The sequence below is a fragment of the Gymnoscopelus braueri genome (assembly GCF_963280865.1).
Source record: "Gymnoscopelus braueri genome assembly, chromosome: 7".
Taxonomy (NCBI): Eukaryota; Metazoa; Chordata; class Actinopteri; order Myctophiformes; family Myctophidae; genus Gymnoscopelus; species Gymnoscopelus braueri.
In genome coordinates, this window is record NC_137608.1 from 619,086 (window position 1) to 639,017 (window position 19,932).

Here is a 19,932-nt window from a genome sequence, read left to right on the forward strand (position 1 = left end):
ATGGGGATGAATTAATTCTACTATCACGCGGCCAAAATGTAGAATGCCCTACCACCAGCCATTAAAAAGTGCGACTCCCTACCCTCCTTCAAAACCTCTATAAAAGAGCACCTGTCTGCAATTTGCAACTGGACCTAGACAAGTCTTCTAGCTTGCCAAAATAAATTACCCCCCCCCCCCCGGATCAATATTTAAACAAGCCCTCAGGGCTTTTTGGTTTTCCTTTTAGCATTATTGTATAACTGTACCTCTGTGTTTTTTTGCAAACTGTTAATAAAGTATTCAATCAATCAATCAATTCAATAACAGTGTTCCAGTTGACAGACAAGCCTGACGGCAGGTGGTGGTCGTGCCTTGTTCAACAGTCTAACGGTTGCCGGGTAGAAGCTGTTCATGAACCTGGTGGTGTTGCCCTTGACTTGATACTGCGGTAGGCCTCCTTGCCCGGCTGCGGTCGTTGTAGAGGTATGATCAGTTTGTGGCTGATGGTGCCTGTCCTTGATGATGCGCTGAGCTTTGACAACACTTTTTTGTACAGTTCCTGGCGCATTGCCTCCCATTATGCGCTCAGCACTTCTATACCCCGCTGTAGGTTTTTGTGTTCACGGGGTGGTGCAGTTTCCATATCAGGCAGTAGCACAGCCTGACAGGATGCTTTCAACAGAGTTGTTTTAGTACAGCCTGAGGAACTAAAAGGGCTCCGAACTAAAAAAGAAACAGCATAGTAACAGCTTTTTGCTCACATGTGTGGAGTGTGTTGTGTTACAAGGAAATAAGGCGTACTAGGGGGTGATGTGATCATAGGATTGCTAGGGCGTGATGCGGTCATAAGGAGTGCTAGGGGGGCATAAGGAGTGCTATAGGGAGTGATATGGAGTCATTGCATCGACGTGCAAACACCTCACTGCAAAGGGAACAAAGACAGCAGTTGGTCGGCGGACGGCTGCTTGTTGTGCAGGTGTGCTGACAATCGGTGTAGTGTTACACATATCGCTGTCTGTCACAACCATGGCCTCTGTACCTGCCGTGTGTTCCCCTTCCCAAAACAACAGTTTTGCCCTGTTGTGACTTTGCCCTGCTCTAATTTCCCCTCGGCCAATCTCCTCTTCCCTCTCGATTAGTCACCCCATGGAGACTTGAATTCATGTTTTTTTTTTTTTGTCGCATTCCTAAGTCAATAATGTGATGACCAGCGGACCGGTAGGAGACACAAAGGAGACTCTTTGTGTCTCCTACCGGAACCGCTGCCGGTCATCATATTATTGGCTTAGGAATGCGACAAAAACTAAAAAATATCCATGAATTCAAGTCTCCATGGGGTGACTAATCAATAGGAAAAAAGTCATATTGGGGATGGACTAGCCCTTTAAGACAGTCGTCGGTGACTTAAGTGCTGGAGTTATAAAGTGTACTGTAAGTTCCTTGTGTCCAAGTAAAGTCTTTGTCAACTGCATCCACGTTGTCTCCTGGGTTTGATGTGAGTTTTGAGTTCCTGCATACGGGTCCAACACCTGCCGTGCCTGACAGCTGTCAGGCAGAAACCTTGTATCTCCATATTCCAACTGGTTATACTTACACTGCTATTTTTCTTTGTGCTATTTTAGACATTTGAGTGAAAGTAGTCAAGTCTATCCATGGGTTTGTTAATATATTTATTTATTAATATTGATGAAAAGCATTAACGAGAGCTTGTGACTAAATAATAACTACGTGGGATCCATTGGGACACAGGTACATTCTTCTTACATTTCCTAAAAAGTAACAGTTTTGGACGTACAAGGTTTCCACCTGACAGCCACAATATGACCTATAAGATAATCCACACGTAACCTTTACTCACTCACTGTGTAAGCAGACCTGAACACACACACACACACACACACACACACACACACACACACACACACACACACACACACACACACACACACACACACACACACACACACACACACACACACACACACACACACACACACACACACACACACTCATTACTTAGCTCCTACACAGTGTAATCTAATCCTATAACCACCATGTGTGGTAGCTTTGTGTGTGCGTGTGCGTGTGCGTGTGCGTGTGCGTGTGCGTGTGCGTGTGCGTGTGCGTGTGCGTGTGCGTGTGTGTGTGTGTGTGTGTGTGTGTCTGTGCACTTGTATTACTACAGTATTTGTGAGGACCGTATGCCCCCACCTATAGTACAAGTTGAGAAATAGACATTACGAGGATTGTCCTGGTCCTCACAAGAGAAATGATTGTCTTATGGTTAAAAGGATACAAGGCTAATTGAGCTTGCACAATGCTATTTTCTGATATAGAGTTAAAGCTACAAAACAATTGTAAACATGGCATTCATAAACTCGCCTTCCTAAAATGCTGATTTCCTCACAAGGGATTCAAAGGGTTCAAGTGTGTGTGTGTGTGTGTGTGTGTGTGTGTGTGTCCTCTCTCACTATACCTCTCTATCCATCCTCCTCTCTTTCCAGCTGCTTCAGAACGGGAGAGTGTTCTCTCTCTCTCTCTCTCTCTCTCTCTCAGAGTGGAGGAGTGTTTTTCTCTCTCAGGTTCTTGGCAGACATTTAATTACTTATTTGTTTAGTTTGTCATTTTATAAACTGCTCTGCCTCCATGCCTCCTCCTCCCTACAGCATTCCACCCCCCCCTCTCTCTCTCTCTCTATTAAATTAATACCTCAGTGGGCGGGGTCTGTCTTCCAGAACACAGAGCAATAATACATTACATTAATGTGTCTGTCTCTGCACCGTCAGTTGGGTTCGCGGAGCCCAGCCTGAACGCAACAGACGTGGGTTGTTCTGGTGGAGTCTGCATCAGGCTTAATAAGGGTCCATTTGGGACCCCTGGCGGGCCCCGAACCGCACGTTGAGAACCAGTGTACCATAGTGCAAGGGTTCCCAAACTTTTCAGGCCTCGACCTCCCCCAAAATAGTCATATTTGAACTGGGGACCCCCCACCCTGACAAGCACTTGGAATTGTAGGCATTACATTTAGTTTGACCCGGTGAAAATAGCCGAACTACAAGCTCACAACGCCTCGCACTGCGAGGCGTGGTGAGCTTTTAGATCTGCTATTTTCATAGTGTTTGCCTCTTACTTACGTAATAATTGTAATGTTTGACAATTTGGCCAATTGGATATTAAAAAGGTCTTAAAAGTCATTAAATTGTGTTAATTATAAATGTGCAGATACCCTTTATAAACTTATACTGTATGTTGGTTTGTTTACTGTTGAGTGAGAAAACAACATTAAGCTAATCATCCGGAGGCCTCCCCAAAATAATTTAGGGACCCCCTTGGGGGTCCCGACCCCCAGTTTGGGAACCACTGCGTGTGTGTGTGTGTGTGTGTGTGTGTGTGTGTGTGTGTGTGAACCATGCCGACATGATTAGATGATCGCCTCATGTTGAGCAGGTTGGGATAGGATGGTATTGGTCTTACGTAACCTCTGCTCATGAGGCTGTGGTGTGAATCATCATGTATGTGAATAAATGAAAGAAGGTGCAGAATGACGTCATCTCACCTCCACTGACTGGCTGGTGAATAACCTGCAAAATATTACATTCCTATTGCTGCCATTCTCTTAAAGGGATAGTTCACACCCAAAATGACTTTTTTTCTATCGATTAGTCACCCCATGGAGACTTGAATTCATGGATATTCCCTTGTTTTTATTGCATTCCTAAGCCAAGAATGTTATGACCGGCAGCGGTTCCGGTAGGTGGAACCGCTGCCTACCGGTCCGCTGGTCATCAAATTATTGGCTTAGGAATGCGACAAAAAAAAAAAATATATCCATTTTTTTTGGGTGAACTATTCCTTTAAAGGTTTAATGACATTCACTTTTACACCACATTCAAAGTCTTTGTCCTGGTCCTTCAAAAGTGTACAAAAAGTTTTAAGTGAAAATTCCATTCCAGTGATCCATGGCAGGTGTTTTTCTCTCACATTTCTAAAGCCTTTTCAACTGCAATGAAAAAAGAAATCTTTGCCTGCGGGTGTCGCTGGTGAGGGATTTTGCCTGTCAATCATCGCCTCTGCTCCGCCCCCCCCAAAGGAAAGGATAGGGGAGGGGAGGGGCGAGGAGGAGAGTGGGCGGGATTAATCGACTGTGACCTCACTGTCGAAGGGCCAAGCTCAGATTACTTTTCAGCCTAATTATTCAGAAAACCCCAGACCACAGAAAATCCACTGAATGTTCTAAGTTCAGGTTTTTTGGGTGTAATTGACGTCATAAAACCCCAAATAAAAAAAGTGAAAATGAATGTCATAGAACCTTTAACCAACCAATTTTGGGCGGGAAGGGAACCCCTATTTGTAACTATACCTTTCAGGACGGGAACCCTTTTTTGGGGGGTTTCCATGTACAGTATATAGAAACATATTTTTTTATAAATATTTAAAGTTTTTCAGAAAACTTAGAATTAGAAGGCTTTTTTAGAATCGGCCTCAGGTCTAAATGGGTTAACACTTGCATGGCTGAGCAAAATGACCCTGGAGTGTTAACAGAAGAAGTTCAGTTAAAGCCTAATAGCTCTCATAATCATACTTAAACTATAGTATACCCAAGTGAAAAATAAATATACTAAATATATTTTTCAGAAGTATACTTAATATACTATTTTTGTACTTTTTATAAATTACATTTAAATTGTCTTATTTTGGAAAGACTTAAGTAGTACTTAGTATATTAAAAGTTGAACTAAAGATATGCTAAAACATATCTTTAATATACTTTTATGTACTTTCCCCCCCCAAAAAAAATACAATTTAATTACAAATTTACTTATCTGAAGTACAATTGCTGAAGTATACTATCATTACATTTATAGTGCATTACAAATACATATCAAGTACTAAATAAATATAGAGTATATAGCAATTATGCTTAAAATATACAATCAATGTATTACAAATATACTTGGAGTATAAAATAAATGAATGTGAAGTATACTTTTAATAGTTTCAAGTATACTATCAATGTAATAATGAAGTAATTAAACTACAATCCAAATGTGCTCAAATATGCTTTCAATGTAATAATAATGTATTTCAACTACAACTTAATTTAACTAAATGTACACAGTTAGTTAATTAAGAATATACTATTATTTCATTGAAAGTATATTTTAAGCATAATTGCTATGTACTCTATATTTATTTATTTAGTACTTGATATGTATTGGTAATACACTATAAATTGAATGATAGTACACTTTAATGACATCAGCAAAACTGTACTTCAGATACTATAAGTATATTTGTAATTAAATTGTATGTTTTTGGGGGGCAAAAGTACATAAAAGTATATTAATGATATGTTTTAGCATATCTTTAGTGCAACTTTTAGTATATTAAGTACAACTTCAATGTTTCCAAACAACATCATTTAAACTGAATTTTATAAAAAGTACAAATGAGTATATTCAATATACTTCTGAGAAATGAAATGTAATATTTTTTCAAAATTAACCTACACGAATGGAAGAGCAATGTAACGTGGAGGCTTGAGGTTTAGTTGTCTGTAAGAGCCATGACAACTCTCGGTTGGTGCAACCATCAACAACACACTCACGTTATATACAAGGATGGGAAAAGGGGAGAGAGACTGACTAAACAAACAGACATTTACACTCATGGTTTTACTAACAAATTACATAAAATACCATAAATCACCAAATAGCACCACAACAAAACACTAAACTCAATGACCCATAGCATAACCCCACTACGCATTCCCATATTCAAATAATAACACAAATAGGAACAATAACACACATTTCCCAGCATGCACTGGGGCGCATGCTGGGAAATGGACTTCCTCTAGCCACCATAAATGTAATGATAGTATACTTTAATGACATCAGCAAAAGTGTACTTCAGATACTGTAAGTATTGTAATTAAAGTATATATATATGTATATTTGATTAAATAAAAATGTGCTTTTCAAAAGTGTATTCATATAATGTTAATTTTTTGTTTAACTTAAGTACATTTAATGTTAAATATATTTTAAATGATTATAGTATATGTGCTTTTACAGTATATTTATAGTAGATTATCCTCAATATGCATTTATTTTAAGATATACTATAATATGCTTATTAAAAGTATACTTTTCACAAAAATTATTTAAAATATGTTCAAGTATATATTTTTGTAAGTATGTTAATGTCTATTTCATTGAAGTTTCACTTAAGTACTACTTCCTAAAAGTACACTTTTCTTCGATGCATTTATAGTATAAGGCTGAAAAAATATACCGAAAAAGCATTATACTTAAAGTTTGCTTTAGTATACTTTTTAAGTATACTATTTTGAATATGTTCCTGGATGCTATTAGTAATATACTTCTTAATATTATACTTGTAATATACTGTTTTAAAGTGCATTCAATATATATTTCTACAAAGCACATTAAATACTAACATAAATTAATTTGTAATTTAGCACATTTATTTTTAAGTTTACTAATGTGCTTTGTAGAAATATATATTAAATGCACTTTAAAACAAGTATATTACAAGTATAATGTTAAGAAGTATATTACTAATAGCATCCAGGAGTATTGTACTTCTTAAAATTATACTTGTTTTAAAGTGCATTCAAAATGTATTTTTTACAAAGCACATTAGTAAACTTTTTTTTTTTAAATGCTAAATTACAAATTAATTTATGTTAGTATTTAATGTGCTTTGTATAAATATGTATTGAATGCACTTTAAAACAAGTATATTACAAGTATAATGTTAAGAAGTATATTACTAATAGCATCCGGGAACATATTCATAAATAGTGTACTTATAAAGTATACTGAAGCAAACTTTAAGTATAATGCCTTTTTCAGTATATTTTTTCAGCCTTATACTATAAATACACTGATGAAAATTGAACTTTTACGAAGTAGTACTTAAAGGTTTAATGACATTCACTTTTACACCACATTCAAAGTCTTTGTCCTGGTCCTTCAAAAGTGTACAAAAAGTTTTAAGTGAAAATTCCATTCCAGTGATCAATGGCAGGTGTTTTTCTCTCACATTTCTAAAGCCTTTTCAACTGCAATGAAAAAAGAAATCTTTGCCTGCGGGTGTCGCTGGTGAGGGATTTTGCCTGTCAATCATTGCTTCTGCTCCGCCCCCCCCAAAGGAAAGGATAGGGGAGGGGAGGGGCGAGGAGGAGAGTGGGCGGGATTAATCGACTGTGACCTCACTGTCGAAGGGCCAAGCTCAGATTACTTTTCAGCCTAATTATTCAGAAAACCCCAGACCACAGAAAATCCACTGAATGTTCTAAGTTCAGGTTTTTTGGGTGTAATTGAGGTCATAAAACCCCAAATAAAACATTGAAAATAAAAAAAGTGAAAATGAATGTCATAGAACCTTTAAGTGAAACTTCAATAAAATAGGCATTAACATACTTACAAAAATATATACTTGAACATATTTTAAATAGTTTTTGTGAAAAGTATACTTTGAATAAGCATATTATAGTATATCTTAAATTAAGTGCATATTGAGGATAATTTGCTATGAATATACTATAAAAGCACTTAAAATAAAATAATTTAAAATATATTTAACATTAAATGTACTTAAGTTAAACAAAAAATAAACATTATATGAACAGACTTTTGAAAAGTACATTTTTATTTAATTAAATATTTTTTTTTTGTTTAGTACACTTTTAACAAATGTGCTAAATGACAAATTAATTCATGTTGACATTTAAGTGCATTGTAGAAATATATTTTTGAATGCACATTATATTTGCTAAATATATTTTGGCAAAAAATGCACTGTTAGTATGCTTTGACAAAAGTTCAAATTGACAATTAACATACTTATTGTGCTAAAAGTATACTTTAGCACAAAAAAAATACATTATTTTTTCACTTGGGTATAAAATGCCATAACGAAAGAAAAACTTTGTTTATAGGCAGATTTTATTAAAATAAGAACATGATCTCCAGGATAAATTCAGGTTCAGCAGAAATCTCTCCCTGCACTGCAGAGTTCCTTTGGTCCTGTAAATCAGTGGTTTTAAAAGTCCTTAAATTGTCACTTGAGAAATGTGCAGACACCTTACACTTGTACTGTATGTTTCTTTTATTTTTTTATTTTACTGTTGAGTAAGAAAACAATGTTGCACATTAAGCTAATCATTTGGGGACCCCCCAGAATAAATCTGGGGACCCGACCCACAGTTTGAGAACCACTGGTGTAAATGATCGATCAGCTGTCTTTATATAAATGACATTAACCACTTAAACCCTGTGTACGTTTAAGCAACGGGCAGGGAATGTGTGTGTGTGTGTGTGTGTGTGTGTGTGTATCCAGTTAATCCTAACCATCCAACCAATTGTATGTCTTTATCCTTCCTTGTATGGAATGTATGTATACGTGTGTGTGTGTGTGTGTGTGTGTGTGTGTGTGTGTGTGTGTGTGTGTGTGTGTGTGTGTGTGTGTGTGTGTGTGTGTGTGTGTGTGTGTGTGTGTGTGTGTGTGTGTGTGTGTGTGTGTGTGTGTGTGTGTGTGTGTGTGTGTGTGTGTGTGTGTGTGTGTGTGCGTGCGTGCGTGCGTGCGTGCGTGCGTGCGTGCGTGCGTGCGTGTGTGCGTGTGCGTGCGCATGCGCGTGCGTGCACGTTACAGACTATGAGTAACATGCTGGACAAGGGGGGAAAAAAAGTTGTCTTTCTTAGCAGGCAGAACTTTGGCTACCTCTGTTATGACCATGTATAGAGACAGGAAATGAGTCTCTGACACACACACACACACACACACACACACACACACACACACGCGCGCGCGCGCACACGCACACGCACACGCACACACAGAGAGGGAGACCAACAGACAGGCTAAAAATAGCAACAAAAAAATCAGCAGTAACAGGTCAGTCCCGAGCCAAGAGGAGTTGGGGGGATTTGGGGGGTCTTCGGGGCGAAAGCTCTATTAGACGATAAATATAATTGTATGTCCAAAACTGTTACCTTTCAGGAAATGTAAAAAAAAGAGAAGAAGCTATGTTGCAATGGATCCAATAACATTCTTCTCTACTCCAGTTCTCAAACTTTTTCATGTCAAGGACCCCCAAATTGACATATATTAGCCCGTGGACACTCATTTGAATAAAATATGCCCGGGACCCCCATAAGAGAAGATTTATTACAGCTATAGCAGTGATTCCCAACCATTTTAATGTAACCCATTAAGACCTGACGCCGGTTCTATACAAAGGTCTTAAGTTCTAAATCAGTAGTTCTCAAACTTGTTTCGTGCCAAGGACCCCCAAAATGATATGTATTTGGCCGCGGACCCCCCCCCCCCCCCCCCCTCCATCTGAAAATGTTTTGTGCCAGGGACCCCCAGAAGAGAAGATTTGTGTAAGAAAAAAGGAAAATTATTCAACATCATTTTTTTTTGCTATTTTTGAGAACCACTGTTCTAAACCCTGATAGTTATCTGAAAAACTTATTTAGCTATATTGCTCAAATCTAAAATGACACAGATGCTTTCCCGGTTTTAATGGGTTAAAGGACCCCCAGTTTGATATGCATTAGGCCACGGACCCCCGTTTGATACCATTTTTATCTGTGGGAGCCCAATCTACATTGTAAAATCAGTGTACACTCTCTGAGTTACATACCTATAAGGGTCTATTTGGCTCTTAACTATTTATCATTTAGCTGGGGACCCCCTGGAACCCCCTCAAGGAACCCCCCACTTTGAGAGCCACCTCTCTACTCCATGCTCTGGCTTTATGCTGCTTATTTTTGTCAGTGGCAACAAGTAGTTATCTTTAATAAAACTACAACAAGTTTACCTCTAGTAGGATGTGTGTGTTCTGTGTTTGTGTGTGCATGTATCAGACAGTTTATGAGTGAGCATGTATAAAATAGCATTGTGCGCTGCACGTGTCACAGAAAGCAAACGTATGAGAGAGATTCTATTAATTTGGTGTCGGGCTTCGGGTCGGGGTAGGGCTCGGGCAAAATAATTAATAAATTGCAGAGCCTTGTCTGGTTTGTGCCGGGGCAGTACTCTGTACTTTAGTTACGTTTTCAAACAAATTGCATTCATAGAGGTATGATATAACTAGAGGGCGGATTGCCCCGCCCCCAGCTATTCATTTCAATGAAAGTGATCAGTGGCGTTTTGAAGCACCCGGAAGTCTGCCGGAAGTAGATATATTGAGTAGTTTTTGAGTCGTTTCGAGCAGCCATAGAGTTATGAGCATGCGCACTAGTGTCCTTTTTGCGTCCTACGTCACAAACTGCCTCCATGAACGAGCCCGCGTGTCGAGCCATGAACGCAAGATATTTATTAAATACACTCGAGATGCATATTTATATGTAAATGCATATGTATTTATGTATAATATGTTTACATATTTATATTATATTATATTATATTATATTATATTATATATATTTATATATATATACATATCTCAGTATTTTTTAATTCAAATCAAGTTTTCCACGCAGGTGCCCCTCAAAGGGGGCCTACGGCTACACGGTACTCTTGACCCTGATTGTAACATGCGGTAGGTGGTTTGAAGAACACCTTACAATGGCCAGTCACAGCTTTTACATTTTCTCGTTCTTTCTCCCATTGGAGGGGCGTTGCCTCATTGCACATAATGGACGAGCCGCCATCCAATAACAAAACAGATATTCAGTCAACACTTCTGGAAAACACACTGAAGTGAACACTGGATGTACACTCGCTGTTTGACGCTCCAAGTGGCCTGTGGAGCTCTTTCTCTCCGGTTTCGGCTCCTCCAAAATGCTAGTTACCATTTGGGACGCAAACGATTTCCGGATCAAGCTGGAGTGTAGCGAGTGAGCAGAGATTTGGGTATTGGAATTTGGAAAAAGAGAGAGAGAGAGAGAGGAGAGAGAGAGAGAGAGAGAGAGAGAGAGAGAGAGAGAGAGAGAGAGAGAGAGAGAGAGAGAGAGAGAGAGAGAGAGAGAGAGAGAGAGAGAGAGAGAGAGAGAGAGAGAGAGAGAGAGAGAGAGAGAGAGAGAGAGACACAGAGAGACACAGAGAGAGAGACACAGAGAGACACAGAGAGAGAGACACAGAGAGAGAGACACAGAGAGACACAGAGAGAGAGACACAGAGAGAGAGACACACAGAGAGAGATATTTCTCACAGGGATTCACTAAAGGGCCCCAACCTCCAAAGCCGTACAGCAGCACTACATGTATTTATTATTTCACCAACGCTTTTAAAATAAACATGCAGAAGTACACACTGTGCACAATGTTCACATACTGTGTACACCAGTGATTCTCAACATGTGGGTCATTTAATTAACATTCCACATAGTTTTTTCACTTAAACAGTAAACACACCAACATACAGTATAGTGGTAGAGGGTATCTGGCACATTTCGGCACATTTCTAAAGTTACAGTTTAAGGACTTTTAAGACCTTTTAATACCACTAAAATAAATTGAATTACATAATAAAAAATAAGACCATTACTGCATCAAAAGTAACCAACACACTATAAAAATTGTCAAACATTGGCCAAATTCTCAAATATTACCAAATTGTGAAAAAACTGATGCTCACAACGCCTCGCGAGTCGCAACGCTAGGCAATGTGAGCTTGTAGATCGGCTATCTTCACAATATTTATCTGTGGAACCGAGTCAAACTAGATGTAATGCCTACAATTCCAAGTGCTTGTCAGGGTGTGTCTCCAGTTTAAATATGAATATTTTGGGGGTCGCAGCCTGAAATGTTTGAGAACCACTGCTGTACACAATGCTGTACACAATGTACACACCGTACACACGCTGGGAAAACACACATCAGGAAGAGAGGAAACAAGGGAAGAAGAGCAACCTTCCATGTTTTTTTAAGAAACGTGAACATAGAAGAAAGTCAGTGTGTTTGTGTCCAAATATTTCCTGTCTTACAAGCACCACATTCCATCCAGGAGCACTGTGTGTGTGTGTGTGTGTGTGTGTGTGTGTGTGTGTGTGTGTGTGTGTGTGTGTGTGTGTGTGTGTGTGTGTGTGGGTGTGGGAGGGGGGGGGGGTGGGGGGTTCGGTAAGATGTAAACATCTCCCATGTGTGTGTGTGATGTTCAGCTTTGAAATGGAGAGAGCAGAGAAACCATTCCTGTTGTTACTACTTGTTGTTAACTAGTTGTACGAACGCTTGTTTTATTGTTGTATTGTTTCATTGGATCTTGTTTAGTCGATACACTTATTTGTTTTAGCTCTTGCTCATTTGATTTAGCTATTTTGTCTCATCTGTTTAAGAAAGTAGGTAGCTGATATATTGCACTTTTACCTTAGCGCTAGGTATAATCTTGGTTGCTCGTTTTTGCAGAAAATGCACTTAAGACTTCTGGTGATTAGTAGTTTTCGTTCCCTACCTATGTTGTGTGTGTGCGTGCGCACACGCTTACACTAACGATGGCGTCACTTATTTTAATTACCTTCATCCTTAATTAGTTCCACAACAAAAAGAAAACAAAAAAAGTTCTGACATTGTTTCACAACCATGATGTCATCGTTTTTATTCTCTCTGTTCTACTCTTCTCCTGTCTCTCCCCCCTCCCCTCCCCTCCCCTCCCCTCTCCTCTCCTCTCCTCTCCTCTCCTCTCCTCTCCTCTCCTCTCCTCTCCTCTCCTCTCCTCTCCTCTCCTCCTCAGGGAGGTGGGGTTTGCAGTTGGCTGCAGTAGGAGTTTGTTGTTCAGCTATACGTGTGTGTGTGTGTGTGTGTGTGTGTGTGTGTGTGTGTGTGTGTGTGTGTGTGTGTGTGTGTGTGTGTGTGTGTGTGTGTGTGTGTGTGTGTGTGTGTGTGTGTGTGTGTGTGTGTGTGTGTTTGTGTCATCATGCGGAAAAGAGGAGGGGTCTGCCTTTGACTGCTAGTACTACGTATTCCATCAGAAGTGTTGGGTAACGTTACTTTTAAAAGTAACTTGTTACGTTACAGGATTAACCGCCATTAAGAAGTATTTCGTTACGTTATACCTTCTGAGAAAAGTAACTTGTTAGATTATTTTTGCGTTACCGATGATTAAAACCCCTCTGTGAGGAAGTTTGAAGAAACATAAAATCAAGAGTGCAGCTGCAGGACCACATTGGAAACAAGTGTCTCCTTATGCTTTAATGTGCTATCCTGGGTTTAAGTTATAATGTGAATGATTTTACTTGTACATCTTTTACCAAAATCAAATCAAATCAAAAGCTAGCCTACCGGAGTGACCACCAGTGTTGTGGACGTGAAGCTGTGCTAGGCTTCACCAAGGCTATTTGCATTGACTTCTCCTCCTCTCACCTAGGGTGACCATATTCTGAATTCCCAAAAAGAGGACACTTCACATTTTGGCTGGGTTTTGTTACCTTAATTCGGTTAATTCGGTACTCCTGTAGTGTAGATGTCGGAGGTTTTTTCAATGAATGCCTGGAGCCTGTCAGCAGTGTTGCCAAGTCTCGTGAGAGAAATAAGGAAACATACCTCCAAAAACAAGCCAGAAAAACAAGCCAAATTTTGTCCAGAAGTTGGGTTAAATAAGTGGACATGGCAACACTAAGATCCTGGCGTCTGAGAGTTTGCTCAGCAGCTCATTGGCTCATTTACTCATGACACGACCAATGAGAGTTAGCGCTTTCATTGTTGCTAAGATACGTCCCCCCCTACTGATACACAGATACAGTACACGCTACCCAAACTCTCAAAACCCCGGACATTTGAAGGATTTTATAAAACCCCCCCGGACAGGCCGGACAGCCCCCCAAAAGAGGACATGTCTGGCTAAAAGAGGACGTATCCCTATCTCACCAATACATCCAAAAATCATGTGAATACTTCCATGAAAGAGCAACCTCTCTATCTTCTCTCAATCTCTGCCATGTCGCACAGGTGCGGCAAATTAATGTAATAAAAACAAGACCAGCTGTCAGCCGGCCAGTGTGTGTCACATCATAAGTGGTGACCCGTTGAATACAGAGCCTCTGGTTGAATAGAATGATTACGCAATCACCACAGACTGCTGGCCCGGTTACCAATTTCTGTGTAACATCCGTGCAAGTCTCCCTGGCGTTGACAGAGACGAGCTTGTTCATTGATCAGGAAACATCGCAAATGTGTCGAATGGATTTTTATTTTCATTTGTGGCAACAAATTAGGTCTTAAATGTAACTAAGTAACGGCATTATTTTGGAAAAGGTAACTAAGTAACCAAGTACTCTAATTGCAAAACTAACGTGTTACTGTAGGTTACTCGTTACCCAAAAAAGTTTTCCGTTACAGTAACAGCATTAATTTTAACGCTGTTACCCCCAACACTGCCCATCAGCCACTACTCCATTTAGCTCCTTGCACAGCAGGGACCAGTGGAGGACAAAGTACTCACCTCCAGTACTAGAGTCAAAGTATAGATTACTCCTCCTGGTCAAATATTACTACACAGCTAGTGAAAGCTGCTCTTTCAAATGTGTACTTTAATGAAAGTATCAAACTTTACATCCCAAAGTTGTAAAGTCCTTCATAACTTTGTAGCGATGAGCCAGCGTGTGTGTGTGTGTGTGTGTGTGTGCGTGCGTGCGTGCGTGCGTGTGTGTGTGTGTGTGTGTGTGTGTGTGTGTGTGTGTGTGTGTGTGTGTGTGTGTGTGTGTGTGTGTGTGTGTGTGTGTGTGTGTGTGTGTGTGTGTGTGTGTGTGTGTGTGTGTGTGTGTGTGTGTGTATCTTCGTGTGTGTGTGTGTGTGTGTGTGTGTGTGTGTGTGTGTGTGTGTGTGTGTGTGTGTATACTGCAGCCCCCGAAGAGTATACTGTAGCCCCCCTGGCCCCCCGGCGACCAAAACAAAGCGTGTTGTGTTGCATTGTGGTGGGAGGGGAATTTATGCATGACATTAAAGCTCCTTCAGAGACGCCCGTGACCTTTGCCCCCGACCGCTCGTAACCCCTGACCCCTAGGAATGTTTGTGTGTGTGGGTCGTAATGGCCGACCTGAAGCTTTGCATGTTGGGCTGAATGCTGCTGATCCTGGAACAGATTCTGTGCAAGATCCCTGTCGAACACAACACCCTTCTGTTGTCTCATTAATATCTGCTGTATCACAGTGAGAGACAGGTTTGATTCCCGGCCCTGGGAATCAAACCTGCAAATCCTGCGCTCCTCTGTGGGCAGCCATCAGCTGGGTGAAGTCGTAAGCTGGATTTCCCCGTGTGATAAAACCCCCCCCAAAAAAACAGTTGTATAGTTGTGTGTTGTCTTGTGTTGTGTTGTGTTGTGTTGTGTAATGTGGTGTGGTGTGTGTTGTTGTACAAATAAACAGCAACTAGTGGTCTGACGTTCAGAGCTGTTCGTTCGGTGTGTGTGTGTGTGTGTGTGTGTGTGTGTGTGTGTGTGTGTGTGTGTGTGTGTGTGTGTGCGTGTGCGTGTGCGTGTGTGAGAACAGGATTACAGAGGGACACTAAACAATCATTAAAACAAGACTTGAATACCCGGGGGATTTCTCACACACTAAACCCCTCTCTGAGTGGGTGTGGTCTGACTCTGAGACTGTGAGGGTCTCTGAGGACCCCCTCACCTCTGTTAGAGCAGCACTCACACACTGTGGACCAGTGGTGGAAAAAGTAGTGGTGGAAAAAGTACTTAAGTAAAAAGTACTTTTTTACTTAAGTAAACTTATCAATGCTGCAATGTAGCTTGTAACTCTGTTACAAGTAAAAGTCCGGAATTTAAAATTGTCTAAATTTACAAAAGTAGAAAGTACTCATTATGCAGAATGTCACATTTCACAAGTTTTCAAATGTATACAATATATAGAAATCCTTTGAAAATAGCAGATCTATAAGCTCACAATGCGTCGCGACTTGTAGATCGGCTATTTTCAAATGGCCGAAATGTATATAGGGCTGAAGTGGTCAATGTATGTTTTGTATTAATAATCAAAATCTACAAAGTAACTAAAGTTGTCTAATAATTGTAGTAAATATTTGCCTCTGAGATGTAGTGGAGTAGAAGTAAAAGTAAAAAATACCTCAAATTGTACTTAAGTACAGTACTTGAGTAAATGTACTTAGTTACTTTCCACCATTGCTGTGGACCCCCCAGGGCTGTTACGATTAGTCAAAAAGGTAAACAGCACGTGGTCATTTAGGCTAAAAGGATAACACAAAACAAGTCCTGGGGACTCCATTGTGGTTCTATGTATTCAATTAATCAACATAGCATAAAAATAACACAATAATACATATCATCAACAAATACAAAACTCTATATGTATAAAGGAGAAAAAGGAAAAACAACGGCAGTGAATGACACCGCCTTTCTATGGGAATTTGCATTTATTTTGTTTGTTTTGAATGAAACCAGTGATTCACATCTTCCCTGCCAGAGGGTTTTTTTTATTTTACTTCCCCCAGTGCCAGTGTTTAATTATTTTTTTTTAAGGAGCCGAGATACAGGATTTTAAAGTAATAAGTTAACCAAGGAGTGAATGGAGCTAGAAATCTTTGGATCGTGATATCTCTGGTTCTGTGTGGATAAATTGAAAAAAAAAAAGACAAAAAAAAAAAAACGTTTATACTCGTGGATGGATTTTTTTGGCAGTAAACGGGTGTATTTTTCATCAACGGTTATACTCGTGATTGGCAGGTAAAGTGTTAATGGATGATGTCAGTGGATTCCCCGTTTTTCTGGCAGAGTAGGCCTAGTAGAATGAGTATTTTCCCATGTTTGTTCTATAATTGGGTATAAAGGATAAGGATAATTCCTTTTAACAGGTCGTTCATGAAAGTCCTTGCGGTCTTGTTTCCAATGAGAACCTGTGAGCAATTGGGGTTAAGAGTCTTGCTCAGGGACAAATTTCATATCATCGGCACATATGTTGGGATAGCCTGGAATCGAACCTGGGGCAACCAGGGCCAGCTGGTTCCTTAGGCGGGCTCACTAACCACTCAGCTATGGCCGCCCCATGGGTAGTACCAGATCGTTGTCACTCCCTCTAGTATTGTGGCTGTGGGTGTCACTCACTTTGGAGAAGTAGTTAGTCAGTATGAGGGTATTTAGGGCACTTTGGTATCTTCAATACCATTCCCATTTTATTTGCTTAACCCTGTCTTCTACCCTAAGCCATCCCAGACTTGCAAAGTGTGTTGGAATCATGATGTTATATTAACTCATTTTGCTGGGGACCCCCTGGAACGCCCCTCAAGGACCTCTGGGGGACCCTGGACCCCACTTTGAGAACCAGTGACTTGTACCCCTGAGGGGTGTTTGTGTATTTGTGCAGGATTTGATGACTGTACTTTTTTTTTTGTATCCCTGTACATGAATAAGTCATTAAAATGTGCATGTGTGTGTGTGTGTGTGTGTGTGTGTGTGTGTGTGTGTGTGTGTGTGTGTGTGTGTGTGTGTGTGTGTGTGCGTGTGCGTGTGCGCGTGCGTGTGGGTGTGTGTGTGTGTGTGTGTCTACAGGGCTCTGTTCACATACGATGGAGTCAGCAACAAGTTGAAACTAGCAGACTCAGGAGGTGAGACGACCTTCATATGTGATATATCATATTGTGAATAATTATTTTGTTCATAATTTACCTTTGACCTGTCCATGTGTCCACCTGTCCCATACGTTTAATCGTCTCAGTTATATATCTCCATATTTCAACTTTTGTGTGTGGGGGGTTTATAAATATTGAACCAATGAAAAGTATTAACAAGAGCTTGTGACTAAATGAAAATAATCATTTTATAAATTCTAGCTTGTAGATCTGCTATTTTTTTTAAATCGTGAAAATGTGTGCAAATCTTTAAATATATATATATTTTTTAAGTGAACATTTTTAACTCAAATCTTTGCTTCTGGGGGGTCCCTGGAACAAAACATTTTGAGGTGGGGGTCCGCGGCCTTGACATGAAAAAGTTTGAGAACCACTGATATTATAGCAACATACGTTTTTCAGAAAACTGTTAGACATTTGTAGAATCCCCAGAAGCAAAGATTTGAGTAAAACATGTTTGTTTAAAAATATATATATATTTGAAGATTTGCACAAATGTTCACGATTTTTCAAAAATAGCAAGCTCATAGCGCGGTGCTCGGTGCCGCGCTATGAGCTTGTATATCTGCTATTTTTGAATAGCCAAAGAAATCTAGAAATGACACAGATGCGTTCCCAGATTGCATAGGGTAATTAACAATCTCATTGACATTTGCGAATAATAATTGATTTAATTATCTAATTGACTTATGTTGCCTCCTCTCAGCGGGGGGTCTGGTGGAGCTGGTGGGGAAGTTCCACACGTCCAAACCTCAGTACGGCCTGTGCAGAGTGGGGTCCCCAGGGGCCCCGGACGCAGGGGGGCCCCGGGTGGTCCTCATCAGCTGGGTGAGACACACACGCACACATGCACACATGCACACACACACATGCACACAAGTACACGCGCACGCACGCACGCACGCACGCACACACACACACACACACACACACACACACACACACACACACACACACACACACACACACACACACACACACACACACACACACACACACACACACACACACACACACACATTTTTGTGAGGACGACAACATTTTAAGACAGTGATTTTATGATTTTATTTTATGGCATTTTTTTGGGGGGAGGCATTTTTAACCATGAGCCTAAAAGCCAAAAAATAGCAGATCTACAAACTAGATCAGCTATTTTTCGGTGCATGACACTGGCACGCAATTAAGTATAAATCATGTCTAACTCTAATTCCAACCCCTAAACCTAATCTCTAAATGTCTAATCCGAATCCTAACCCCAACCTGAATCTTTTTCTAATTGTACTGTAAACATCTCACACACACACACACACACACACACACACACACACACACACACACACACACACACACACACACACACACACACACACACACACACACACACACACACACAGACAGATCATGGGTTGACAGAGCAATGTGTTCATAAGAGGCTTTAAATGCCTCCGTTATGCTAAGTGGCTTATTCACATTCTGTGTTTGTTTTTACATACAGTAAGATTATATAATATTTTATATAGGATTATATGGTATAGATTCTATGGGTTGGTTTTGTTTTGACATTGGATTACTTGACATCTGATTTAGTGGAGAGTGAAGTTAACCCATTGAGACCTGAGGCCCATTCTACAAATGTCTTCTACATATGAAAAACCTATGTTGCTTATATATCGTTGCTGTCGGGCAGAAACCTCTTATCTCCATATTTCTTCTTGATCATACGACAGCGTCACACGAAAGCATCAAAAGTAGCAGATGGACAAGCTCGAAAGCGTTTTGAGCTTATCGATCTGCTTACTTTTGCTATTTTTGAATTTGCTAAAATTTAAAATGACACTTTCCTGTTTTAATGGGTTAAAGGATCACTTAACCCATTTTCAACCCTATCTTCATATATTTAGTTCTCACTAATGCTCATTAATATGGCACCATTTATGTCTACTCATTCTGTGTCTCAGAGGAGGGCTGTGGACAGTTCAGAAACCTACCTACCAGTGACATCACTGATGAGGATTCTAAGCTAATAGAAACTACAGCCTTTCTCTTCTTGGGAAGTTAGCATGCTGAAATAGAAGCCATTGTTCTTACATTAATAAACCATAAAACAAAAAATAATATTTAAACGGAACAGATCTTCTTCAAAATGACCAAACCTGCCTATACCGATGATGTCACTGGTAAGCAGGTTTCTGAACTGCAAATATGTCAGTTACAAAGCTTGGCTAGATGTGGTTCAGCCTGAACACATTGCTGTCCCTTCTCATTAAACTTGGCCAAGTCCGATGCTGTGCATGGCTGTTCCAGCAGGGGGCAGCATATCAGGAGGTACTGCATGGTTTTTCGTTTGGTGCCGCAGTCACGCACAACGTCCCCGTCGTTTTAAACA

At 40.1% G+C, this 19,932-nt stretch overlaps 1 protein-coding gene across 3 annotated transcripts in view; it reads left to right on the forward strand.

Annotated features, from left to right (window-relative positions):
• Nucleotides 1-19,932, forward strand: part of LOC308087993 (uncharacterized protein) — an 87,417-nt gene that overhangs the window by 23,023 nt on the left and 44,462 nt on the right. For all 3 annotated transcript variants that reach the window (XM_080432286.1, XM_080432285.1, XM_080432284.1), the window contains exons 2-3: nucleotides 17,467-17,522; nucleotides 18,253-18,374. In XM_080432286.1, the coding sequence (XP_080288412.1) occupies nucleotides 17,467-17,522; nucleotides 18,253-18,374 (178 nt within the window). The remainder of the gene's footprint in view (nucleotides 1-17,466; nucleotides 17,523-18,252; nucleotides 18,375-19,932) is intronic.